This window comes from Lepus europaeus, chromosome 1 (assembly GCF_033115175.1).
Source record: "Lepus europaeus isolate LE1 chromosome 1, mLepTim1.pri, whole genome shotgun sequence".
NCBI classification, from domain to species: Eukaryota; Metazoa; Chordata; class Mammalia; order Lagomorpha; family Leporidae; genus Lepus; species Lepus europaeus.
The window spans coordinates 178,111,756-178,139,012 of NC_084827.1; the positions used below are offsets into that span (position 1 = coordinate 178,111,756).

The window sequence follows — 27,257 nt, forward strand, 5'->3', positions numbered from 1 at the left end:
ATTTTGTTTTCTATTTTACTGAAATATCTTTCTCTTTTCCTTATGTTTCATTGTGTGTATGTCTTTTTAGAATATTTTAAAAAATTTATTTGAAAGGCAGAGTTTCAGAAAGGGATAGAACTAGAGAGAGATAGAACTAGAGAGAGAGAGAGGCAGAGAGAAAGTAAGTCTTCCATCCACTGGTTCAGTCCCCAAATGGCCAAAATGTCCAGAGCTGAGCTAACCTGAAACCAGGAGTCAGGAGCTTTTTCTGGTTTTCCCATGTGGGTGCAGGAACCCAAGGACTTTGACCATCTTCCACTGCTTTCCCAGGCCATAGCAGAGAGCCTGGATCAGAATTGGAGCAGTCAGGACTTGAACTGATGCCCATATGGGATGGCGGCACTGCATACTGCAGCTTTATCCACTACACCACAGCCCCGGCCCCATGTGTATGTCTTTACTGGTTAAGTGAGTTGCTTGTAGGCAGTATATGCTTGAGTCTTGATGTTTTCCATCCAGTTAGCCAGACCATGTGTTTTAATTGGGATATTTAATCTATTTGCATTCAGATTATTATTGATTTGTAAGACATGCCATTTCATGAATTTTCTCCCAGTTGTTTTGAATATTTGTGGTTTCTTATCTATGCATATGGTTGTTTGGTTCTCTGTATTGGTAAGTTTTGATTCTCTGGATCTTCCAAGTATTTATATTGTCATATTCATGTGTTTGCATGTTGGCATTGACAGTGGTGACCTTACTTACATTTTTAGATGTAGGATTCCCTTACACAACGCTGGATGGAGGCTACTCCAGTGGCCAAGGAGGTACAGTGCACCTTGCACGGAAGCGGGAGCAGAGCATTTAGGCGACAGGACTTGCAGGTGTCAATCACTTGGATCTGTGCAGCTGCACTCCAGTGACCTGAGTGGAGTTCTGCACATAATAGGCAAACCAAAGCAAGTCAGGTGTCGAATCCAGGGTCCATCTGTTGTCTCTGTGGTTGTGCAGGGTGAGATCTCTCTGTGGGTCCAGTGGCCAATCTCTCCATTTCATCTGCACTGTGTTCTAGCGTGCTCCTGTAGATATAGTGACCCAGTGGTAGTTGTTTGCCTCTGATCCTTCTCTGTTGGGAAGTGCTCAGGTACCTCTAGTCAGCCATCTTGACTTACAAGAGAGCAAAGAATCTGCAGACCTATGAAAGATGGAAACAACGAGCAGAGAAGTGAATTGAGACCAGGGTATTGGTGATTCCTCAGAGCTCAGTTGCAGTCTGCTAACGAGTGGTTAAAGGAGAAGTAGCAGCAGATGAATTGATGTGGGTGTTTTCGAAACTGCATGAAACACAGGCCATGAACAATATGCTCCCAGTGAGAACAGTAAGGTCAGATATACTTGCTACAGATACCCACAATCAGATCAGTCTCCCCTAGGTGGAGGGGCAGAGTATAGGGCAGTTATAATGACAAGGATTGATTTTTCCACAATGATTAACTTGAGGAGGGCACAGTGCCTACCAAGACTTGCTGTTGTGTTAAGTGACCTGGTGACAACAGCGTAAAGATTGGAATACCTAGTGTAGAAGACACAGCCTGGTATGAAAAGTGTGGTGCTGCTGCCTTCTGCTGAGTTGGTGCTGGGACTGTGGATTCCCCTTCCAGGGCTCATGATGCTGCTGCTCTTGCTGTGTGTGCTGCCCTGGGCTGAGGGCGGCAAGGTGCTGGTGGTGCCCATGGATGGAAGCCACTGGCTCAGCCTGCGGGAGGTTGTGCGGGAGCTCCATGCCCGAGGCCACCAAGCTGTGGTCCTAGGGCCCGAGTTGACCATGCACATCTTAACAGAGGACTTTTTCAACCTGCACACCTAAGCCTCTACACTCAGGTTGAATTTGATCTCATGCTTCAGCACAGATGTCAAATGATCTTTAAGCCATAACGTTCTCTGCTACTACTTTTGGAAATTTTGCGAAGCATCAAAAATGTCTCTATGATGTGTAACAGGACTTGCTGGGAGCTACTGCACAGCAAACCCTTGATCAGGCACTTGAGTGTGACTTCCTTTGATGTGGTTTCAATTGGCTTGCTTTATCCCGTGGGGCACTGCTGGCCAAGTACCTGTCATCCCTGCTGTCTTTTTCCCTGAATTTTGTCCAATGTGACCTAGACTACGAGGGCACAATGTGACCTAGACTATGAGGGCACCCTTCCTATTATATTCCCTGCTTACCAACAATGAATTCAGACCACATGAGCTTCCTGCAAAGGGTCAAGAACGTGCTCTACCCTCTGACCTTGAAGTACATTTCACATTTCTTATGATCCATATGCAAGCCTCGTGTCTGAGGTTTTTCATAGAGAGGTATCGTTGGTGGATATTGTCAGCCATGCGTCCATGTGGCTGAGGAGACTTTGTGCTGGATCTTGCCCAACATGATGTTGACTGGGGGCATCAACTGTGCCAACAGGAAACCTCTCTCTCAGGTCTGCATTGCCGCCTCCAGCAAATCAGTGCTCTAGTTGGAAAGAAATCAAAAGCGTATCTGGTCATGTCTTTATCTACCCATATTTCCAGGGAGTTCTATGTATTGTCCTGGGAGCTTGAGGTAAGACGAATTGTGAAAGTTTCCACAAGTAATGTCATTCAAGTTGCAATGATCCCTAAGTAGAATGAGAGGCATGGGAGGGGCTCTGTCCTAAGACAGGCAAGCTAAGCCGTGACTCCACCAAGGCTGTCAACTCGTCACAGCGCCATCTCCTGGGTGTGTGATTTCCTGCAGCTGTGCTAGAGCAGAGACTATGAATCGTGGGATTTTATTGTGTATTTTCAATAGAATAGTAAAGGAAATAGCAGTTAGTACATGTTGATATGAAAATGTTCAGTATGAGGTGGCGAAATGGGGTTAAATTTTTATTTCAACTCTTGATACTTGATTTTTTGCATCCAGCTAGTCAGTTGGTATGTTTTAATTGAGACTTTTAACCCATTTACCTTCAGGTCATTATTGATTGTTAAAGACATGTCATTTTATTAACTTTTTGCCAGTTGTTTTGAATATTGGTTGTTTCTTGTTTATGACTATCTTGTTTGGTTTTCTGTTTTGATAAGGTTTGATTCTTTTGATCTTTGGAGTATTTATTCTTGTGGATTTTATGTTTTTGCATGATGTCATGATAGTAGTGATCTGACTTTTGCTTTTATTTTAAGCACAACCTTAACAAACTTGTAAGCTAAGTCTGGTGGTAATGATTTGCATCAGTTTTTGCTATATAAGACGCTTTCCCTTTGGTCTTCAGTTATGAAGCATAATTATGTTGAGTGTAGTATTTTTGGTTATTATTTTTCTCTTGTGGAATTGAATTTGTTCTCCCATTTCCTCTTTGCCTGTAAGGTTTTTGATGAAAAATCTACTATTAGTCTAATGGAAGTTTCATCCATTTGAAAGAGAGAGAGAGAGAGAGAGAGAGAGAGAGAGAGAGAAAGAGAGAGAGAGAGAGAGAGAGAGAATGAGAGATTGGTTTATTTTCCTTTCACTCCCCAAATGCCACAACAGCTAGGGCTCTGCCTGACCAAAACCAGGAACTTGGAACCATATCTTGGTATCTCTTGTGGGTAGCAGGGCTCGAGCAATGACTTATCATCTGCCGAGTTTCAGGAAGCTGTCTTGGAAGGGGAGGGACTTGGCCTACTATTGGCATTAACATTTGGGATGTGAGTGTCCCAAGGCGTTGCCAACCTGTTTCATTTTGAGAAATCTTTATGTGCCTTGATCCTTTACTAGTTTGACTGTCCTAAGTAATGGGCAGGACCTTTTTTGGTGAAACCCATTTGGAGTCTTTTGAGTCTCCTAGATCTGGAAGTCCAATCTTGACCAAGATTTGGATATTTTCTGCTGTTACTTCAGTAAATAGGTTTTCTATGACTTTGAAAATTGCACTTACTGATGTCCCAGAAATTTGGAAGTTTTCCTTCATTCTGTTTTTCCTTCTGACTTATTTCAGATGATCTGTCTTCAAGTTAGGAATACTTTCTTTGCTAAATCTAGTCTGTTGTTGAGGTGGTCAATTATATTTTTCTCTTGGTTTATTGACTTATTTTGCTCTAAGACTTCTGGTTGACTCTTGTCTTGATCTCTCTTGCTTTTTGGTATTTCACATTTTTATCATGGAAAGTTTTCACAATTAATTGTATATCTGTTTATATTTCCTTCTATTTCATTGAGTTTTCTTGGAGTCTTTCTTTCACAGTTCTTTTCAGGCGTTTTTTAGATTTCTTTCTTTGGGCTGTGTTGCTAGTGCATCACTGGGTCCCTTTGCAGGAGTCCTGCCCCCTTACTTCCCCACTTCTCTCCATAGTTGGTATTTGTTCATGTGACAGATATGGGATGTGTACCAACATTAGAGGGAGTTTTTTGTAATAAGAGAGTTTCTTCCAAAGATGTGACTTACTGTTTTGGTTTGTGTGCTGTGTTCGATTCAGCTCCTATTGCTTTCCTTAGTGTTGTCTTGTAACAGCTTCTTTAGCTCTACCAGAGGCTCTGGACATGGTGACTGTGGCAGCTAGGGCACAGAGCCTGTCTGTCTCGCAGGCTGTGCTGGGAAGGGGACACTCTAGTGGCCATGGGTTGAGGAACACATAGCAATGAGAGGAGAGCACACATAGTGTGGCCACACCCCAGGACCTGTGACCGTGTGTGCACTGCACAGACATTGACAGAACATGAGGCCTGTCAGACTCCCTAGACCATGGGGTCTTGGGAATCCTACACCCTGTGATGGTGGGTGGCCTAAGTTGATATATCAGTAGTACCAGTCCACTAGTTAGTCTCTGAGGGCAACAGTGGGTGGGGGCTATTCCAGAGGTACAAGGAGGTACAATGCACCTGAATTGGAAGCGGGAACATGGAATTTATGTCACATGACATGCACATGTCAGTCACTGGGGTCTGTGCAGCAGCACTGCAGTGGCCTGAGTGGAGCTCAGCACATGCAGAACAGGAGGAGCAGGGCAGGTGCTGAACCCAGGTGCACCTGTTGTCTCTGGGGTCTGTGCAGGGTGAGATCTCTCTGGCTGTCCAGTAGCCGATCTCTCCATATCTTCTGTACTGCATTCTAGCATGCTCCTGTAGGTATTGTAACCCAAAGGTAGCTGTTTCCTCTTTGCTTCTGATGTGTCTCTGTTAGGAAGTGCTCAGGTACCTCTAGTCAGCCATCCTGACTACCATAGAGGAAAGAATCTATAAACCAATCAAAGCTGGAAACATCCAGCAGGGAAGGGGTTGAGACCAGGGTGTTGTTGGCTCCTCAGAGCTCAGGTGCAACCTGCTAGAGTGGTTAAAGGAGAAGTAGCAGGAGGTGAGTGGATATGAGTGTCGAAAGTTTTGCTTTTGAAACTACATGAAACACAGGCCATGAACTACAATGCTCCCAGTGAGAGCAGTAGGGTCAGATGTATTTGCTACAGATACAGGCAATGAGATAAAAATATTTTTATTTGTTAGTTTGTCACCTAAGAAATATACATACATACATATATACATATAAGTGTATAAAATGTATAGTATAGCGTGTGTTTTTGATTCACATGTCATATGGCATGTTCAAATCCGGGTACTCATGTAATATCGGTCTCCTCTGACTTCCATCACTTCTTTGTGCCTGCGAGATTCCAAGTCTTTCCTCTGCTTGTCTTTGAGGATATCCATACGTGATCATTGCCTGTAGTGGAGCCCAGCACTTATTTTTCCTGTCACTTTTTCCCACCGACCAACCTTTCCTTGTCTCTTCCTCCCCATTTCACACCCAACCTTTAGTAGCCACTCTTCTACTCTCAATAACTATGAGATCAACTTTTTTTAAAAAAAGATTTTAATTACTTATTAGAGAGAGAGAGTTATAGCCAGAGAGAGGGAGAGATAGAGAGAAAGGTCTTCTATTTGCTTGTTCACTCTGCAAATGGCTGCATTGGCTGGAGCTGTGCTGATACGAAGCCAGGAGCCAGGAGCTTCTTCCTGATCACTCACGTGGGTGCAGGGACCCAATACTTATTCCATCCTCCACTGCTTTCCCAGGCCATAGCAGAGAGCTGCATACACAGAAGAGCAGCTAGGACTAGAAGTGGTACCCGTATGGGTTGCCAGTGCTACAGGTGGATGCTTAGCCTACAAAGCCACAGCGCCAGCCCATAGATCAACCTTTTTACATTTTACAAATGAGTGAGATCAAGGGGTACTTTTCTTCCTATGCTTGACTTACATCACTTATAATGTCATCCATTTCCATCCATATTGTGCAAATGACAAAATTTTGTCTTTTTTGAGTGCCTGAATATGAGATGCGTTCAAAGATTCACAGAAATTCCCTATTATAAAAGTGTGTGTGAATTCAAAATTTTGTCAACAAAAGCACTTGCCTTTGTATTTTCTGCAGACTCTTTGACGTATGCTCCCATATCACTGTGCATCACATCACATTTCTTCATCCGTGTACCGGTAGATGGGTCGTTGGTTGACCCATCTCTTGGCGATTTGAATCGTGAGTGTTGCAGTAATCTTAGGAGCGCTCTTTGCTATGCGGATGTCTTCTTCTTTGCATACACACTCCTACTGGGGGGTGCTAGAATATACTGTAGCTCTACTTTTAACTTTTCTGAGAAGCTTCCAAACTGTTTCCCACAATGGCTTTACTAATCTACATTCCCATCAACAGTGTGTAAGAGTCCCCTGGTCTGCAACTCCTCACCAGCACCTGTTGTCACTCTGTTTTGATCATCATCGTTCTAACTGGGATGGGGTGATATCTCACTGTGTTTTGGATTTGCATTTATCCCAATTAATAGTGATTTCAGGTATTTTTTAATGTAGCTGTTAGCCCTTTGTATGCTTTTCTTAAAAATTATTTATTTTCATTGATGAGACAGGTGAAAGAAGGGGAGACCTATCCCAAAGACTCACTTCCCTATTCATGTCTAAAGTTTGTTTGTTTGGTGAGGCCATGGTTCCCTGAAAGTTCCTGTTGTTTATTGAAAAATGACCATGTTTGCCAATCAAGGACCAGGCACTTTTCCCACTCCTTGTAGTCTGGCTTTGTTTTTATTAACCAGAAATTCTAAGCAGGCTGTTGATAATGTTCTCTGTGCCTGTGTTCCCTGGTGCTGTGTAAGCAGTAGATGGCACCCTACGTCCACCTTTGCTGAGGGTCGGCCATCTTTGTGTTTTCACGGTTTTGGCACTAGAGGGAGCCCAAGCTACAAATTGTTGCAAATCTATGGCTTTGAGTATTTGCATGTTTCTCATGGTGAACTTGGTGTCAGTGAAACAGATAGACCTTCTGCTCATATTGTGAGCCAGTGCCCGGGTTTGGGGCAGGTCCAGGGAGCCACCCATAGTCATCGACAGGGGTCAGGTACTGTGGATTCTGCCTGACACTAGGTCTCAACATAGTGGGTCTCACCCTTGGCTCCAGAGCAACAACCACTATCTACCTCCCTCTTCTTCCTCCATCTGGACCCTGACTCTCTTCTCTCTGTTGTTTTGTCTGGTGTTGGGAGATGGATATGGTAGGATGTACTATGGCCACTGAAGCTGCTGCCATGCTGGGATGCAAAGCCCACCTCCCATCAAACCCACGCAGCATAGGGTCAGTGCCAAGGCCCAGACAGCTATGGCCTGCCTGCTCTTAAGGTCAATTCATGACCCAAGACTGTTGCTTGCAGTGGGGTGATACAGGCTTGAGCACAAGTCCAACCCAAAGGCATCCAAAGGTTCTGTGTGTGGGTGCAAGTGCCAGGGGCTGTTGGGTTCCTCTAGTGTTCAGATTCACCACAGTGGGCCCTACACTGAGTTCCAAGGCAAAATCTTGTAATTCCCTCCCTGTTCAACTGTAAGAGATGGAGTCTTTGAACACCCTGTGAGCCTTCTGTGGGGTAGGGATGATGGAGAGGTCCCTTGGCTACTAAGGCTGACACCAAGCTGGTTTGCACCTGAAGCTCATGGCTGTAAGCACCACTGAAGTCACAGATTGACCACCCAGGCCCAGGCCATGGCTAGTGGTGTTGTGGAGCAGGTGTAGTCCACTCTGCTGAGATCTGCACTTTCCTCAGGGCCCTGGGATGGTTCAAGAGGCTCCAACCACAGTCAGTGTCCTGGGGCTCTGCCTGGTATGGACTTCATCTTGGCAGGCCTAGTACTGGGTTTGAAGTCTGTGGCCCATTTTTGTTTACTTAATTAATTTATTTGAAGGCAGAATTACAGAGAGGCAGAGACACACAGAGAGAGACAGAGGTCTTCCATCCACTTATTCACTTCCCAGATGGCCACAAAAGCGAGAGCTTTGCCAATGCAAAGCCAGGAGTCAGGAGTCTCCTCCAGGTCTCCCACAAGGGTGCAGGAGCCCAAAGACTTGGGCCATCTTCTGCTGCTTATCCAGGCCATAAGCAGAGAGCTGATGGGAAGTGGAGCTACCAGGACTCGAACCATCGCACATATGGGATGATGGCATTGCAGGCTGTGTCTTTACCTGCTATGCCACAGTGCTGAGCCCATCTGTGGCTGATTTTTAATTTCTTTTCCCTCCCCTATGTGGCTGGTTATTTTCTAAGCTGTACTCCTCGGATTTTGGGGAGGGGTGGTACAGGAAGCTCCCTCGTGTCTTCAATTCCTCTTTTCTTATTAGCATGCTGTCAGTAACCCCAGGTACTGTGCTCTCTCACCTGGTTCCTCTGCTCTTGTGAGGGTGCTTCCATGCTTAGAGAGTTGTTGAAATCGATGTTTCTGTGGAGAGTCAGTTGCAGGAGGGCCTGATGTGCTCCCTGGCTCCACCCCACCATTATCTCAGTTTAGTCTCCCTGGCTTCTGTGGTTTGCTTAACCCTAAGATTTGACTCCTGTGAGGAGTTTGTGGAATTCTCCTCTTGCAAAAGACCCAAGTCCAAGGATGTTATATTTTTTCTCCCTCTCCTTCTTTTTGATTTAAAATGGATTTAATTATGTTATGGGTATTCTCAAAGAAATAACTTTTAGACTTGCTTATTGTGCTTTATTTTGTTTTCTGTTCAGTAAGTTCAGGTCATTTAGCTTTAGGACTTAATGATTTTTTTCCATCTGGATGACCTGTCCTTGGATGAAAGTGGAATATTGAATTACCCAGTTATGATTCATGCTGGAGCCTCTCTGCCCCATAGGACCTACTACTCTGTGGTATAAACTTAGGTTCTACAACATTAGATGAATATATATTCACCATTGTTAAATCTTCTTATTGAATTGATCCCTTAATTATATTCTGAGACATTCTTCGTGTTTTTACAGTGTTTGACATTATTATTTTTATCTGATATAATTACAGCTCTTCCTGTTGACTTTTGGTATCCATTTTCAGGAAATATCTTTCTCATTTCCTTATCTTTCACTGTGTGTGTATGTCTTTAATGGTTAAGTGAGTTTCTTGTAGGTAGCATATCATTGAGTCTTGGTTTTTTTAAATTATCCCAGTCAGTCAATTGTTTTATTGGGGCATTAAGTCCATTTACAATCATATGTGTAAAGTCTTGCACTTGTTGAGTTTCTGTCAGTTGATTTGCTAATATTGAACCATCCCTGCTTACCAGGGGTAAGTCCCACCTGATCCTTGTAAATGACCTTTGTGATGTGTTGTTGGATTCGATTGGATAGTATTTTGTTGAGGATTTTTGCATCTATGTTCATCAGGGAAATTGGTCAGTAGTTCTCTTTCTCTGTTGCATCTTTTTCAGGTTATGAATTAAGGTGATGCTGGCTTCATAGAAAGAATGTGTATTCTGTGGCTGTAGAATGAAAAGTTCTGTAATATCTGTTAGGTCCATTTGGTCCATAGTATCAATTAACTCTGTTGTTTCCTTGTTGATTTCTGTCTGGTTGATCTGTTCATTGCTGAAATTGGGGCGTTGAAGTCCATAATTTCTATTGTATTTGAGTCTCTGTCTCCCTTTAGATCCTTTAACATTTTTTTAAATAGCCAGGTGCCCTGTAATTAGGTGCATATATGTTTATAATAGTTACATCTTCCTGTTGAATTGATCCCTTAACCATTACATAGAATCCTTCTTTCTATCTTTTAAGCTTCTGTGTTAAAATCTATTTTATCTAATATTAGGATGGCTACACCAGCTCTTTTTTGGTTTCTGTTAGCATGGAATATCTTTTTCCATCTTCTCCCTTTCAGTCTGCATGTATCTTTGTTGCTAAGATGTATTTCTTGTAGGTGGCAAATAGATTTTTTGTTGTTGTTGTTTTGCTTTTCATTTATTTGACAGATAGAGTTTACAGACAGTGAGAGAGAGAGACAGAGAGAAAGGTCTTCCTTCTGTTGGTCCACTCTCCAAATGGCCGCAACAGCTGGAGCTACACCGATCCAAAGCCAGGAGCCAGGAGTTTCTTTGTGGTCTCCCATGCAGGCGCAGGGGCCCAAATGGGTTTTGTTTTTAATCCATTCAGCCAGTCTGTGTCTTTTAACTGGAGCATTGAGGCCCTTTACATTCATGTGACTATCAATAAGTCACAACTTTGCCCTGACATTTTTCCAAAAATATTCCTGTTATTTACTTTGGATTTCCTTTGTACTTTTACATTGTAGATTGTCTGCCTTCACCTTCTTTTGTTGTGACCATGTTTCTGTGTGTAGCACATCCTTAGCAGCTTTTGTAGTGCTGGGCAGGTAGTTACAAATTCTTTCAATTTCTGTATGTTATGGAAGGTCTTTATTTCACCCTCATTCATAAATGAGAGCTCTGCAGGGTACAGTTTTCTGTGTTGACAGCTTTTTTCTCTTAAGAATTGGACTATATCCGCCATTCTCTCCTTGCCTATAGCATTTCTGATGAGAAGTCTATTGTGAGTCTAATTGGAGATGCTCTGAAAGTAATCTGGTGTTTCTTTCAAGCACATTTTAGAATCTTTTGTTTATGTTTTACTGTGGAGAGTTTGATTACAAAGTGCCTTGGTGAAGATCTTTTCTGGACACGTGCTTCCTGTACTTAGATGTCCCTTTCTTTCTCCAAATTTTCTGTTATTATTTCACTAAAAAGGCCTTATAATCCTTTCTCTCTTTCTACACCTTCAGGAACTCCTCGAGCCTGTAGGTTGGGTTGTTTGCTAGTATCCTGTAGATTCCCAAGAGTGTTTTTAGTTTTCTGATTTCTTCTTCTTGTGTTTGTCTGACTGTATAATTTCCTGTGCTTTGTTTTCTAAGTCAGATATTCTTTCTTCTGCTTCACCAATTCTGTTGTTAGGGCTCTCCACTGCCTTTTTCACTTGTTCTGTTGAATTCTTTATTTCTAAGATTTCAGTTTGATTTCTCTCTAAGATCTCAGTTTCGTGGGAAAAATTTTCTTTCATGTCATGTATGGATTTCATTAGTTTGTGCGTTTGCTTCTGATTACTTCTAAGTAATTCTACCAACAATTTTTTGAATTTCATTTCTGGCATTTCTTTAATGTCTTCATCTTCATGTTCCAGTATTGAAGTGTTGTGTTCTTTTGTGGGTTCATGTCGTGTTCCTTATTCTTGTTTCTTGAATTGGTGCATTTATTATTTGGCATTTGTGGAGACTCTTGTTGGTTTCTTTGTTTTTTTTTGCTATGGTGGCTTTTATCTTTGGACTATGTCTGTGTGGATTAATGGAGGGTCTACTTTTTCAGTGAATACCTAGCGGCATGTGGTGGGTGTCTCCAGGGAGCTCTGTTCAGTGCTCTAGAGTGAAGCTGGTGTCTAAGGTGATTCCAGTTGGGCGTGGTAAATCTCATCTTTTTTTTCTTTTATCAGATGGAAAGTTCTGCTGTGTTGTGTATGTGTTGGTATAGACTGAGCTCACTTCCTTTCCTCACAGGAGACCAGTGCCTGGGTGCTAGCAAGACAGGTGTAATATTCATCTGTGCTGCCACAGAACCACAAATCCTGCTGATCAGACCTCAGCCTGATCAATGCTGCATTGTTCTCACCTATCCTGGGTCCAGAAGTCTCTTTCTCTCATCTTTTGTTTCCATCTCACGAGCCTGAAGATTTTTGCTTTCAGTGGCTTTGGTCCTCTTGTGGCCATTGTTTGAGAAGCTGTTGAACTCTGAAGGAAATACGTTTATCAAATAGAATGAGCATAATTGGAAAAGGATAGATTGTAGGTAGAATCTCTTTAGTAAGGAAAAGGTATATTTTATTGTTTCCCAATAGTGGGTGCTAATAGATTATCTCTGTGAAGATGATAAAACCGGCCAGTGTGGATACAGAGCTTTGCACTGTCTGTTTAAGTGAGCACACTGCTCTTTGGGCAGCCGTGATGATTCCATTATCCAGGGCACATGCTCCTTTTTGTTCCCAGCATGTTCTGTAAGGCTGGTCATTGTGTCTGAGTACCTTCGAGCATCTACAGACTTGAGTACTTGCAGTAAAAGCTGGCCTGAAGTATAGGCTGAGTTGCCCCCAAACAGCCATATTTTTAAAAATGGCTTCCTGAGGCATGGAAGGATCTTGTATTAGAGTGGAAGAACTCATTATGAAGTTTTTCTGCCAACAGCAACTTCCTGATGAAGGAGAAGAGGCAGGTCAGCATGTATACAGTAAAGTACAAATGCCTTATGGTGACAAAAGCAGAGTTTACTTAGGGGACATTGAATCTCACATGGGAAGCTGCCTCCTGGGTGATAGAAACCAGCAAATAGCAAAGACAAACTGTCAAGGTTTTGCTTAGACCCTAAAGCTTAGCACTCTAGAATTCTCATGGGCTTAGGTGGCGTACCTAAGGTTTTTCAACCCGAGGAGGCATTGAGCCACATACCTGGAGTCTGGGCTCCAGAGCAGTGCCAGTATCCAAACATCTTCCGAGTTTGGAGCTGAGAAATCCCAGCATCAAGCCCATAAATACATTGTATCCCTGCTGACCTAGCATGCTGTGTGTGGCTAGCTACTGAACCAAAGGTTGGAAGACCCTTCTCTCTGTCTTTCCCTTTCTCTATCTGTAACTCTACCTCTCAAATAAATAAATAAATAAAAATATTTAATAATAGGTGGAATTAGTAAGTGAAAAAACACATGGGCTCCATCATAACAAGGAAAACTAGAAATCTATCCCTGAGAGCTCTGCTAACCCAGCACATGAACCTGCCCACAAGAGCTAAATGCTCTGTGGTACCAGCCTGACCTGCAGTGAACTAAGATCCAAAAGCAGCCTATGTCTGAACCGTGGGTGTTTCTGAATTATCAGCAGGTGTGCAAAAGCTCAAGTTCCTTCCCTGTTTTTCCACCAGCATCTCCTTAAGGCTAACAACTCATCACCATGCTCTGCAGCTAATCACGTTAGAAACAAAGGGGCCCACAGCTGCATCTTAACATACCTGCCCAAAACAGTGAGAGCAGTGAGACTTGGGAAAAAGACTTAAACAGGCCAGCGCTGTGGCTCAATAGGCTAATCCTCCGCCTGCGGCGCGGGTACCCCAGGTTCTAGTCCCGGTCGGGATGCCGGATTCTATCCCGGTTGCCCCTCTTCCAGGCCAGCTCTCTGCTGTGGCCTGGGAGTGCAGTGGAGGATGGCCCAAGTGCTTGGGCCCTGCACCTGCATGGGAGACCAGGAGAAGCACCTGGCTCCTGGCTTTGGATCAGCACAGTGTGCCGACCACAGCGCAGCGGCCATTGGGGAGTGAACCAACAGAAAAGGAGACCTTTCTCTCTCACTGTCCACTCTGCCTGTCAAAAAAAAAAAAGGGGGTGGGGGAGAGACTTAAACAGACACCACGTACCACTGAGACAGAGACAGATTGAAATCCACTTACCTACTGCCATTTCAGAGAATATAGACCAGAATATAGACTCCTAACTGACTTGTCATTATGAAGTGGATCCGTGGATTATTAACTTTTTTTAACAGTCTCTTGCCTTGTACCTAGAGAAGCATTCTAATACAGACACATACAGACAGCAAAAAAATGATAAAGTTTTCATTCAAAGGTGAGAAAGTGAACACACACACGTGAGCTTGGGGTCCTCCACAGAGAGATACCATCAGCAATGGGCAGTGGGCCAGAGGGGAAAAGAGTGGTGGAGTAGGAATGGGGGGAAAACCCCAACACCTCCTACACTTATTGTCTCTGGCAGAAGAGAGAGAAGAGAGTACCTTCCAGCACTTCCTTCTATATGGTGAGGGAGACCCCTCTGCAGACCTGAAGTCACCTGGGAGATCTGTTTCCCTCCATGAATTTGACCTGGAGCGTACAGTCCATATTTTCACAGCATCTTGTTCGCTGGACCCAGGGACATTTTGATTGACCAGTAAGAGAATAGAATGACACAAGAGGAGATAGCTTGTGATTTGTTACCTGTAGCCCAACAGATCCTAAACTAACTGGCTGCATAGCACATCTCAGTATCAGTATCCAAAGTCTTGTTTGGAAATTGGAAACACAAGAACATCACCTGGGATGCCCCCAGAGAGAGCAGCTGGGTCAGATGACTTTCTCCTAGATGTGGGCCATCAGAGCAATCTCTCCTCGGTGGAGGCAGAGGGCAGGGCAGTCATAGGAGGATAGTCTTAGTCCATAATGATTAACTTGAGGAGGGCACTGTGCCATCCAATAATAAGCTGTTGTGATAGGCAGCCTGTAGACAGCAATATAAAGGCTGGAGAAACTAGGGCAGGAGGCACAACCCAGTGTGGAAAGTGAGGTGCTGTTGGCTTCTACTGAGATGGTGCTGGGACTGTGGATTCCCCTGCCACGACTGGCAGGGCTGCTGCTCTTGCTGTGTGTGCTGCCCTGGGCTGAGGGCGGCAAGTTGCTGGTGGTGCCCATGGATGGAAGCCACTGGCTCAGCATGCAGAAGGTTGTGCGGGAGCTCCATGCCCGAGGCCACCAAGCCCTGGTCCTAGGTCCCGAGGTGACCATGCACATCAAAACAGAGGACTTTTTCACCCTGCAAACCTATGCCACCCCTTACAGCAAGGATGAATTTGACCACCTGATGCAGAGCTACAATCAAATGATCTTTAAGCCACAACATTCTCTGCAGATATTTTTGGAAACTTTGGAAAATGTCAAAACATTCTCTATGATGTATTTCAGGACTTGCTGGGAGCTACTGCACAGCAAACCCTTGATCAGGCCCTTGAATGAGAGTTCCTTCGATGCAGTCTTAACTGACCCGGTTTACCCCTGTGGGGCACTGCTGGCTAAGTACCTGTCAGTTCCTGCTGTGTTTTTTCTGCATTTTGTCCCATGTGACCTCGACTTTGAGGGTGCACAGTGCCCAAACCCTTCCTCATATATTCCTAGGATGCTAACAATGAATTCAGACCACATGAGCTTCCTGCAAAGGGTCAAAAACATGCTCTACCCTCTGATAATGAAGTACATTTGCCACATTTCTTATGATCCATATGCGAGCCTCACATCTGAGCCTTTTCAGAGAGAGGTGTCGTTGGTGGATATTGTCAGCCATGCGTCCGTGTGGCTGTTCCGAGGAGACTTTGTGCTGGACTACCCCAGGCCCATCATGCCCAACATGGTGTTCACTGGGGGTATCAACTGTGCTAATAGGAAACCACTCTCTCTGATCTGTACTGCTGCCTCCATCCAATCAGTGCTTAGTTTGAAAGAAATTACAAGAGAAACTTCTAAGTACTTCCTTAGCTACCCATCTTTCCAGAATGTTCTATGTAGTAGTGGGAGTGTGAAGTAAGAGGAATTGTGAATTCTGTTTTCCATTTTCCTGGAATATCTTTCTCCTTTCCTTACCTTTCAGTGTGTGCATGTCTTCACTGGTTAAATGGGTTGCTTGTAGGCAGCATATGCTTGAGTCTTAATTTTTCCATCTAGTTAGCCAGTCCATGTGTTTTAATTGGACATTTCGTCTATTTACATTAGGTTATTATGGATTTGTAAGACATGTCACTTTACTAATTTTCTCCAGTTGTTTTGAAGATGTGTTGTTTCCTGTTTGTGTTTGTGGTTGTTTGGTTCTCTGTATTGATAAAGTTGGATCCTCTGACCTGTGATGTAGTTATTCTTGTGGGCTTTATGTTTTTGCATGTTGTATGATAGTGGTGAGCTCACTTTTGCTTTTAGGTGTAGGATTCCCATAAGAGACTCATAAGGCAGGTCTAGTGGTGATGATTGCCCTCATTTTTACTATCTTGGAAAGTTTCTCTTTTCTTCCTTTATGAAACATAATTTTGTTGATTATAGTATTTTTGGTTGACAATTCTTTTTTTGGGGGGAAGGAACAAGTATCACATTTAACTCTCATAATACAGCTCATTGAAGATAGCGGTCTTGCATGAGGAGTTAGTGCATAGTGACTCCTATTGTTAATTTAGCAATTAACACTCTTATGTATGATTTCGGTGACCACCTGAGGCTCTTGACATGAGCTGCCTAGGCTATGGAAGCATTTTGAATCCATAAACTTTATCAATATTTAGATCAGGCCATTAGGAAATTGGAAGTTCTTGCCTCCCTTTAGAGAAAAGAACATCTTTCTTTGATGGCCACTTCTTTCTGTTGGGATCTCACTCACAGAGATCAATCATGTAGAATATTATTTTGCCACAATGCCTTGGCTTTCCATGCCTGAAATGCTCTCACGGGCTTTTCAGCAGGACCAGGAAGCCTTAAGGGCTGATTCTGAGATCAGAGTGTTACTTAAAGCAATTGTCATTCTGCGTCTGCTCTGTGGACTGCTTCCCATGTTAGAACATTCTCTCCTTTTTAATTCTATCTACTATAATTACTCCATACTTAATTCTATGTATATGGTCATTTTAACTCTTAATCTTGTCTATATGTTCACTTTAACACTTAATATCACTTTAACAGTTAAGATGACATTTTTATCACCCTACTCAATAGGATTTGGGGTCCCATGACAAGTTTTTGAACTGTACCCTTAGAAGTTAGTCCTTAGGAATATATGCAGAAATATATAGCTTTAAGTTACAAACTTCTTCCTCCCTCTCATATTCCCACTCTTATTTCTCACTGGATGACGTTGTGCAGGTATCCTAACCACTCTGACTTTGATGCTGTCATCATGAGCTCCTGATAAATGTTATGTATTATCATTATGTATTATTATTATGTATTATCATTACCATTTCTATAGCTTAACAGGAGACCAGAAGAACAGTGTGTATCACCTGGAAATCTGTTAGTTCCACTGAATTTTCTGAATAAAAGATCATTTACCCTTAAGTCTCTACCATGTAGAGACTATGTGATAGGAAAACCATTATCATTTTTGTCTAGTTAAATTCTTTTTTTTTTTGAAAAAATTTATTTATTTATTTGAAAGGCAGAGTTAGGGCCAGTGCCACGGCTCACTAGGCTAATCCTCCACCTGCGGCACTGGTACTCCGGGTTCTAGTCCCGGTTGGGGCGCTGGTTCTGTCCCGGTTGTTCCTCTTCCAGTCCAGCTCTCTGCTGTGGCCCAGGAAGGCAGTGCTTGGTCCCTTGAACCCACTTGGGAGACCAGGAGGAAGCACCTGGCTCCTGGCTTTGGATCGGCGCAGCACGCCGGCCGTAGCAGCCATTTGGGGGGTGAACCAACAGAAGGAGGACCTTCCTCTCTCTCTCTCTCTCTCTCTCTCTCTCTCTCTCTCTCTGTCTAATTCTGCCTGTCAAAAAAAAGGGAAAAAAAAGAAAAGCACAATTATAGAGAAAAGGAGGGGGAGGAGAGAGAGAGAGAGAGAGAGAGAGAGAGAGATCATCCATCCACTAGTTTACTCCCCAAATATATGCAATGGTTGACGCTAGGCCACACTGCATTCAGGAGCCAGAAGCTCTATCCGGGTCTACCAAGCACTTGGACCATCTTCTGCTGCCTTCCCAAGTGCATTGGGAGGAAGCTGGATCAGAAGTGGTGCAGCTGGGACAACTGTAGCCGGTGTTGCAAGTGGCAGCTTAACCCATTATGCTACAATGCCAGCCCATGTCTACTTAAATTATTTAAAAATATTTTATTTATTAGATTGTCATTTAATAATTATACATACTTATGGAGTAGCCTCTGATGTTTTGATTCATGTATACATGGTATCATATTCAAATCATGATGCTCATATCTATTTCAAACTTTTATCATCTTCTGTGGCTATAAGATTCCAAATCCTTTATTTTTTTAATATCTAATGCACAATCATTACCTGGCAACAGAACCCAGGAATTATTTCTCCTGTCACTTCCTTCCCACAGACCAACCTTTTCTTGTCTTTTCCTCCCCACTTCACGCTCAGCCTTTGGTAACCACTGTCTACTCCCCATCTCAATGCAATCAGCTTTTTCACATTTAACATATGAGGGCTATCATGGGATTTTGTCTTTCTGTGGATGGCTTATTTCACTTAACACAATGTCCTCCAGTTCCATCCACGTTGTTACAAATTAGGGACTTCTCCCATTTTTTTTGTAGCTGAGTATGAGATATGTTCAAAAAGTCCATGGGGAAAAGCTATGCATGAATTTCACTTTTTTTTTGGGTGGAGGACAGATTAACCAATTTTTTCATTATGCTCTCTATAAACTGTTTGAAGTATTCCTGTAGTGTTCCATTATTTGCACCACGTTTTCTTTATCCATCCATACATTAAAACATAGTTGGCTGATTTCATTTCTTGGTTATCGAGTAGAGCCACAAAAATCACGGGAGTGCTGATGCCTCTTCCTCGGACTGATTTCCTCCCAGAAGCAGGATTGCTAGATTATATGGTAGTTCTATTTTTAATTTTTGAGAATCCTCCATACAGTTTTCCACAATGGCTATAATAATTTGCATTCTGATGAACGGTGTGTAAGTGTACCTTGTTCTCCACATCTTCACCAGCGTATGTCGTGTTTTGGATAATGATCTTTCTAACTTGAGTGGTGTGATATCTCATGGTGATTTGGACTTGCATTTTCCCAATGTTTAGTGATGTCAAGACTTTTTTCTTTCTTTTTTAAAAAGATTTCATTTATTTATTTGAGAGGTAAAGTTACAGACAATGAGAGGGAGAGACAGAGAGAAAGGTCTTCTGTCCACTGGTTCACTCCCCAGTTGGCCACAACGGCTGGAGCTGTGCAGATCTGAAGCCAGGAGCCAGGAGCTTCCCATGTGAGTGCAGGGGCCCAAGGAGCTGAGCCATCCTCCACTGCTTTCCCAAGCCACAGCAGAGAGCTGGATTGGAAGAGGAGCAGTCAGGACTAGAACTGGCACCCATATGGGGTGCTGGCACCACAGGCGGAGGATTAACCTACTGCGCCACAGCACCAGGCCCAATACTTTTTTCACATCACTGTTTACTTTTAGTGTATCATCTCCTTTTTTATAATATCTTTAATAAATTTATTTACTTTTTAGGGGGATAGACAGAGAGAGAGAGAGGAATATCTTCCATCCAGTATTTTACTCTGCAAAATGCCTGCAATAGTCAGAGCTGGTCCTAGATTGGAACTCAATCTAGGTCACTGATGTTGGTGACACCTCTACCTCCCATTGTACACATTAGCAGGAAATTGGATTAGAAGCCAAGGAGTCAGGACTCAAAATAGATACTCTGATATGGAATGTGAACATTTTAAGTGGTGTTTTAAGTGATGTGCCAGATGCGTCTATGTCTTCTTTTGAAAAATATCCACTCAATCTCTTGCATTTCTTTTAATAAGGTTATTAGTTTCCTTATCATCCCGTTGCTGTAGTTCCTTATATCTTCTGGGTGTTATCCTCTTGGCAGATGATAGTCCCATTCTGTGGCTTGTCTCCTCACTGTTTTGATTGTTATCCTTGATGCTGTTGGCTTTGGCATAATCCCATTTGTCTACTTTTGCTTTTGTGTTCTGTGCTTTTGTGGTTTCAATGAAAAAATTCTTTGCCTAGTCCATTATGAAAAATTTCACCTATGTTCTCTTTTAATAGTTTGGGGTCTTACTTTTAAGTCTCTTAACAAATTTTGAGTTGATTTTTGTATATGTTGAGAAGTAGGGGGTCTATTTTCATCCTCCTGCATGTCAGTGTCCAATTTTACCAGCACCAGTATTTAAAGAGATTGTCCTTGAGAGATCCAAGATGGCAGAATAGGGAGGGAGTGTTCTGCACTAGTATGGGGGTAGATAATTTTTTAAAAAAGAGGAAAGAGTACAGTCTTCAGGAAGAGTTAGGGAGAAAATAGCAGAAGAAACTCCACACAGATTAGAGGAACACTGTGGTCCTACGTGGAGGGTGTGGGTGTGCACAACACAGGACCCCAGCAGCCAAGAGCCTCAGCACCAGCGCTGGAGAGTGAGGTGAGACCAGACTGCAGCAGCCCAAGCCACTGGGGATAGAGCTGTGGGCAGAGCCTGGCACGTGTCTGGCTTAGAGCCCTGTGGGGGACAGCGTACCTGCCAACCTAGAAGAAGACTCCACTTAGAGACTCTTGGAACTCATAGAAGAGTTTGATAAAGTGGCAGCATATAAAATCAACACACAAAAATCAACAGCCTTTGGATATACAGACCATGCCATGGCTAAGAAAGAACTTCTAAGATCATCACATTTACAATCTAAAGATTGTTTTGGGTAGTATGGGCATTTTAAGAGTATTTATGGCCGGCGCCGCGGCTCACTAGGCTAATCCTCCACCTTGCAGCGCCGGCACACCGGGTTCTAGTCCCAGTCAAGGAGCTGGATCCTGTCCCGGTTGCTCCTCTTCCAGTCCAGCTCTCTGCTGTGGCCCAGGAGTGCAGTGGAGGAGGGCCCAAGTGCTTGGGCCCTGCACCCCATGGGAGACCAGCAGAAGCACCTGGCTCCTGGCTTCAGATCAGCGAGATATGCCGGCCGCAGCAGCCATTGGAGGGTGAACCAACGGCAAAAAGGAAGACCTTCCTCTCTGTCTCTCTCTCTTTCACTGTCCACTCTGCCTGTCAAAAATAAAAAAAAAGAGTATTTATTCTTCCAAACAATGAATACATAATGTATTTCTATAAACATGGGGTATCTTTTTGATTTTTGATTCCTCTTCAGTTTCTTCCCTCAATATTTTGTAATTTTTACTGTAATGATTTTTATCTATTTGGTTGTTTATTCTTGTTTTTTTTTAGTAGCTATTATAAATGACACTTCTTTCTTGGCCTGTTTTTCAAATAATGCCCTATTGCTGTGATAGGTGTAGGTTGCTTTTGTATCCTGCAATATGACTAAACTCATCTATTAAATCTGATAGTTTTTGGTGGTTTCTTTGGGATTTTCTATATATAAGAACATATCACATGCAAATAGTTACAATTTGACTTTATCCTTTCCAACTTAATGTCTCATATTTCTTTTTCTTGATTAATTTCTCTAGCTAGGACTTCTCATTATGAAAGTTGGCATCTTTGTCTCAATCCAAAACTTTGAGAGAAAAAATTTATCTTTTCCCCATTCTCTGTGCTGTTAGCTTTGGACTTATTATATTATGATCTTTCTTTTCCTTGGTGTTTTTTCTTTGGCTAATTTTTAAGAATTTTCATCACAAAGAGGTGTTTGAGATTTTATTGAAAACTTTTTCTGCATCAGTGGAGGTGATTATTTGGTTTTGAATTTCATTCTGTTTTGCTGCTGTATCATGTTTATTGATTTGTGTATGTTGAGCCATCCTTCTATCCCTGGGATGAATATCACTTGATTATGGTGAATAATCTTTTTTATGTGAAGTTGGATTAACATTGTTTGTATGTCTTTTGTTCAAAATTTTTGCTTCTCTGTGCTTTCTTCAAGTGCATTGAGTTTCCTTAAAATATCTGTTTTGGGACTGGTACTGTGGCTCAGGGTGCTAACCATTGCTTGTGATCCTGGTATTCCATATTTAAGTGCTAACTTCACTTCCAATCCAGCTCCCTGTTAATGCTCTTGGGAAGGCCACAGAAGATGGTCCCTACCGCCCATGGTGGGAGACCCAAATGGCGTTCCTGGCTTCTGGCCCCCAGCTGTTTCAGCCATTGGGGAGTGAACTAGAGGAAGAAAGATCTCTTGCTCTCTTTTATCCCTCCCTCTCTCTGACATACTGTTTTCCAGATAAGTAAATAAATAAAAATTTCAAAAAACCAGCTGTTTGAATTCTGAGACCACACATAGCCATCACTTTATGATTGGTTTCTAAAGCTATGTGTTGAGACCATATTTCTTGAAAGTTACCGGTGCTTATTAAGAAATGACAGTGTCTGTCTACTGCTGTGGAAAGCTTTGCTAATTTTGTGGTCTTTGCAGTCTGGCTTCATTTTTGCCTGACCTTCCAGAAATCCTAAGCAGGCTGTTCATGATGTCCTGTGCACTAGATGACACCCAAGTCCATCTTTGCTGCAAGTTGGCCATCTCTGTGTTTTCATGGTTTTGGCACTAGAGTGTGCCCCAAGCCCAGAATTGTTGCAAATCTATGGCTTTGTGGGTTTGTATGCCCTTTAGGATGGACACTTGGTGAGTAGGTTACTAAAGAGGGTAATACTTCTCCACTGGCTCTATGAGATAATAACTAGGTGTGGGGAGGTTCCCAGCTCATCCACAGTCATTGGCCTGGGGTCAGGTACTGTGGATTCTGCCTGACATTGGGCCTCATCATGGTAGATCTCACCCTTAGCTCCACAGCAACAACTAATGTCTGCCTCCTTCTTCCTCCAACTGGACAATGACCCTCTTCTCTCTGTTGTTTTGTTTGGTGTTGGGAGGATACGGTAGGAAGTCCTGTGGCTACTGAAGCTGCTGCCATGCTGGGTTGCAAAGCCCACCACCCATCAAATCCACGCAGCCCAGAGGCATTTCCAAGGCCCAGACAGCTATGGCCTGCCTGCTTGTATGATCCATTCATGGCCGGAGACTACTGCATACAGCTGGGTGATATAGGGCTGGAGAACAAGTCCTTCCACGTGCAGCCAAGGGCCTGTGTCTGCTGCTTGGGCATGTCCAGAGGCTATGTGTTCTCCATCAAAGGAAAGAGTTGATAAAGACTTACCAGTGGTGTCAAATCCAGCAGAGAAACAAAATTGGGGGCCAGAGCCTTGATGACTCTTCAGAGCTCAACTGCTAAATGGTAGTTAAAGGACAGATAGCCCGTGATAAAATGAGGATCCAACGTCTTGTTTTGCGACTTAAAAGAAAAAGAAGAACATGAACTAGTGTGCTCCCCAAAGAGAGCTGCAGGGTCAGATGAGTTCCTCCAGGATACAGTCGTCACATCGGTCTCTCCTGGGTGAAGGCAGAGGGTAGGGCAGTTATGAAGGACAGGGTAGATTCATTCCATGATGATTAACTTAACACGAGCACTGTGCCTTCCAATGACATACTGTTTTGCAACGTGGCCTGGTGATAACCAAATAACAGGAGGTGCAAACTGGTGTTAAAACCAAGGTAATGTGGGCTTCTGCAGAGATGGCCATGGGGCTCCAGGCTCCCCTGCTGGGGCTGGCTGGGGCTGCTGCTCCTTCTCTGTGTCTTACCCTGGGCTCAGAGTGGCAAGGTACTGGTCCTGTTCATGGAGGGCAGCTACTGGCTCAGCGTGCAGAAGGCCATGCAGGAGCTCCATGCCCGAGGCCACCAAGCTGTGGTCATCACTCCAGAGGTGAATATGCACGTCAAAGGAGAGGGCTTTTTCACCCTGCAAACCTACACCACTTCTTATACCCAGGATTAATTTAATTACCTCATCCTAGGCCAGAGTGGGAGGCTCTTTGAAACAAAACATTTTCAGAAGACATTTTTCAAAATTCCTATAGTTTTGAAAAATGTATATGTGTTCTGTCAGAGCTTTTGCATAATAAACCCCTAATCAGGCACCTGAATGGCAGCTCCCTTGATGTGGTTTTAATGGTCCCCATTCACCCCTGTGGTGCACTGCTGGCTAAGTACCTGTCGGTTCCTACTGTGCTTTTTCTGTGTTCTTTTGCATATGACCTAGACAATGAGGGCGCACAGTGCCCAAACCCTTCCTCATATATTCCCAGGCTGCTAACAATGAATTCAGACCACATGAGCTTCCTGCAAAGGGTCAAGAACGTGCTCTACCCTCTGACCCTGAAGTACATTTGCCACATTTCTTATGATCCATATGCGAGCCTCGCGTCTGAGCCTTTTCAGAGAGAGGTGTCGTTGGTGGATATTCTCATTATGCGTCCGTGTGGCTGTTTCGAGGAGACTTTGTGCTGGACTACCCCAGGCCCATCATGCTCAACATGGTGTTCACTGGGGGCATCAACTGTGCCAACAGGAAGCCTCTCTCTCAGGTCTGTATTGCTGCCTTCATATCAATGTGCAGAACATTTTAAAAGAAAACTTGGTTATGAGTGTTTACTTATCTCCCCCTGTTTCCAAATGTCTCTACCTCTCATTGTCCTGATAGTCTTCAGCAATGGATCATAGTATTGTTGCTAAGGGTTTCAGTGGTCCTTGACAGGAATGGGAAGCTGGGAAGATGGTGGGTAATAGGATTGACAAGCGATGGTGTTACTCCACCAAGACTGTCCATTTGCCAAGGCACCATCTTCTGGTAGCGCGATATCCTTTACCTGTGCTGGAGAAGAGAAACTGAGTTGTGAACTGATCCTTAAGAGTATCTTGCTTGTAGATTTTCAGAACAAAGCTGTATTAGCTTTTTGTTATTATAATGAAACACCTGACACAGGCAACTTACAAAAGAGAGTGGTTTTTCAGCTTATAGTCTGGGTAGATTCAAGTCCAAGGTGAGCCCATGGTTTTTTAGCTTATAGTCTGGGTAGATTCAGGTCCAAGATCAGGTGAGTCCATGGGTTTGATCTCTGATGAAGTGAGCAGAAGGCAATGGTGTGAACACTTATTAGAATGAGTTGTCATGTCTCACGCCAGAAACAGAATGATTGATAGACAGAGAGCGAGAGCAAGAGAGACAGACATAGAGATGGAGAGAGATAAAGAAGGAGGGAGACCAAACTCAGGTATAATGGCAATCCTTGTGCGACACCTGTCAAGGAGCCCCATGAGAGCTACCTTCTGAGGGCATGTTATCAATGATCTAAGGACATCCTTCTAGCCCTCACTTCCTAGTTATTCTACTACCTCTCAATAGCTCCACTCCAGAGACCAAGCCTTTAATACATGAGCCTTGGGGGGACCATAGCAAAGGATAAAGGAATTAGCAAATTGCAGTTGTGGACATAGCAGTTTTTATTGGCCCTGTCTTGGAAGGGTTTAGATGCGATCAAAGGTGACCTAAGCTCTCAGAGGAAGTGAAAGTTCCAAGAGGTCAGTAGGCTAAGAGGAAGCCGGATGATGAAGGTGTGATCTCAGTGATTAGAGAATGGCATCGTTGAGTCCTACTCTCCAGTGCTGGAGCTGTGCTGACGGGGGACTCTCTGTCCAGGAGTTGGTGTCCAGTGGCGAGGTGAGGACATTTCCTGAGTTGGGAGACATTATCCTGGCTGCATGTCAAGTGGGTTCTACTTGGGACACTGACATGATCAAGGAATGGTGGAAGGGGCTAGGAAGGAGACAAAACTGTGAGCCTAGGAATCCGTTAAAGGTGTGGTCAGTGTTGAGGAGACATGAGTGTAAAGACGGAAGGGTTTCTAGGGAGAGACCACACCACCAAACCCCCAGCACTTCACGCTGTGCCTCCCAAGTGCAATCTTGTCCTATAGCAAGAGTTCCAGAAGAGTCTTACCTTGATCCTGAATATTTGAGTTTAATTGAAATAGGACCCTTGAAAGCTGGAGCATATTTCTTAAAATATTGGGAAAACTGCCTTTTTAGGGGAAGGAGAGTCTTCCCATTTATGGCATATTCACTTCATTTATATCAACTTCCATGAATTCAGCTATTGTATTGGTTTTGTATTCTTCTGTACTTTTTTTAGATTTATTTTTATTTGAAAGAGTTACAGAGAAAGAGAAAGGTCTTCCATTCACTGGTTCACTCCCCCAAATGATCACAACAACCAGAGCTGAGCTGATCCGAAGGCAGGAACCAGGAGCTTCTTCCTGGTCTCCCACATGGGTGCAGGGGTCCAAGGACCTGGGCCATCTTCTACTGTTTTCTTAGGCCATAGCAGAGAGCTGGTTTGGAAGAGGAGCAGCTGGGACTCGAACCAGCGCCCATTTGGGTTACCAACACTGCAGGCCGGGCCTTTAACTCACTGTACCACAGCACTAGCCCCTCTTCTGTACCTTTTAAAAAAGATTTATCTATTCATTTATTTATTAATTTATTATTAATTTGAAAGGCAGAGTTACAGATATAGAGAGAGAGATGGAGAGACAGAAACAGAGAGATCTTCCCATCTGCTGGTTCACTCCCCAAGTGGCCACAATGGCTGGAGTTGGGCTGATCCCAAGACAGGAGCCAGGAGCTTCTGGGTCTTCTAAATGGGTACAGGGGCCCAAGCACTTGGACCATCCTCTGCTGCCTTCCCAGATGCATTAGCAGGGAGCTGGATTGGAAGTAGAACAGCCAGGACTTGCACCAGTGCCCATATAGGATGTTGGCACCAGAGATGGCCACATTACCCACTTTGCCACAGCACCAGCCCTCTTGTATACTTCTTAATAATACAACTATCATTACAAAGGACTCTAAGTTTCATTTTGGTTTTCTCAGAGCAATGTAGTCATTCAGTTATGGATGTGTATGTCTTTATTATGTTTCTAAAATTTTGAAAAGGAAGAAAGGATTTACAAGGTAACTTTTTTAAAAGTTTCACTATATGGTTATATTCTGTAGAGATGGCGAGATGGCTGTGTTGTCTCAAACCCTCACTCCCATTTTTTCTAGCTAGATGACCATGGGCAAGTGACTAACCATTCTGGATTTGATGATGTCATAATGAGTATCCACTAAGTATGAGATTTTATCATTATTATTATTTTTTATTTTTTTGACAGGCAGAGTGGACAGTGAGAGAGAGACAGAGAGAAAGGTCTTCCTTTGCCGTTGGTTCACCCTCCAATGGCTGCCGTGGCCGGCGCACCATGCTGATCTGAAGGCAGGAGCTTATCATTATTATTAATACTGCCTAAAAGTTGCCAGTAGGACAAGGTGTGTGCATGACCCAAGGACCTATGTTAGTTCCACTTTATCTGCTGCATGAAAGATCGTTTACGCTGACATCTTGACCATGTATAAGTGATAGGCATGCATAAGCATTTTTTGTCTTATTAAATTATTTTATAGTTTTTATTTGACCCTTAATTATTATACATATGATAGCATAGATGTTTTGATATTTATATATATAATATATATGTATAAATATATAGTGTCAAATCAAGGTAAGCATATCTCCTCAACCATTTATCATTTCTTTGTGATGAGAA

The 27,257-nt window shown here is 43.3% G+C and overlaps 2 protein-coding genes across 4 annotated transcripts in view; both read left to right on the forward strand.

The window, feature by feature from the left end:
- The window catches only part of LOC133761011 (UDP-glucuronosyltransferase 1-6), a 215,355-nt gene that overhangs the window by 155,753 nt on the left and 32,345 nt on the right, over positions 1-27,257 (forward strand). The gene's annotated exons all lie outside the window — the stretch shown is intronic.
- On the forward strand, positions 1,681-23,608 carry LOC133757758 (UDP-glucuronosyltransferase 1A4-like). The gene is made up of 3 exons (XM_062188533.1): positions 1,681-1,699; positions 14,662-15,573; positions 23,426-23,608. The coding sequence occupies exons 2-3, from the start codon at positions 14,683-14,685 to the stop codon at positions 23,606-23,608; spliced, it is 1,074 nt and encodes a 357-aa protein (XP_062044517.1). The 5' UTR covers positions 1,681-1,699; positions 14,662-14,682.

Coding starts and splice junctions, on each gene's coding strand:
- LOC133757758 (XM_062188533.1), top strand. CDS start 14,683: ATGGTGCTGGGACTGTGGATTCCCCTGCCACGACTGGCAGGGCTGCTG. Junction 15,574..23,425: donor CTGCTGCCTCCATCCAATCA/GTGCTTAGTTTG, acceptor CCCTGGGCTCAG/AGTGGCAAGGTACTGGTCCT.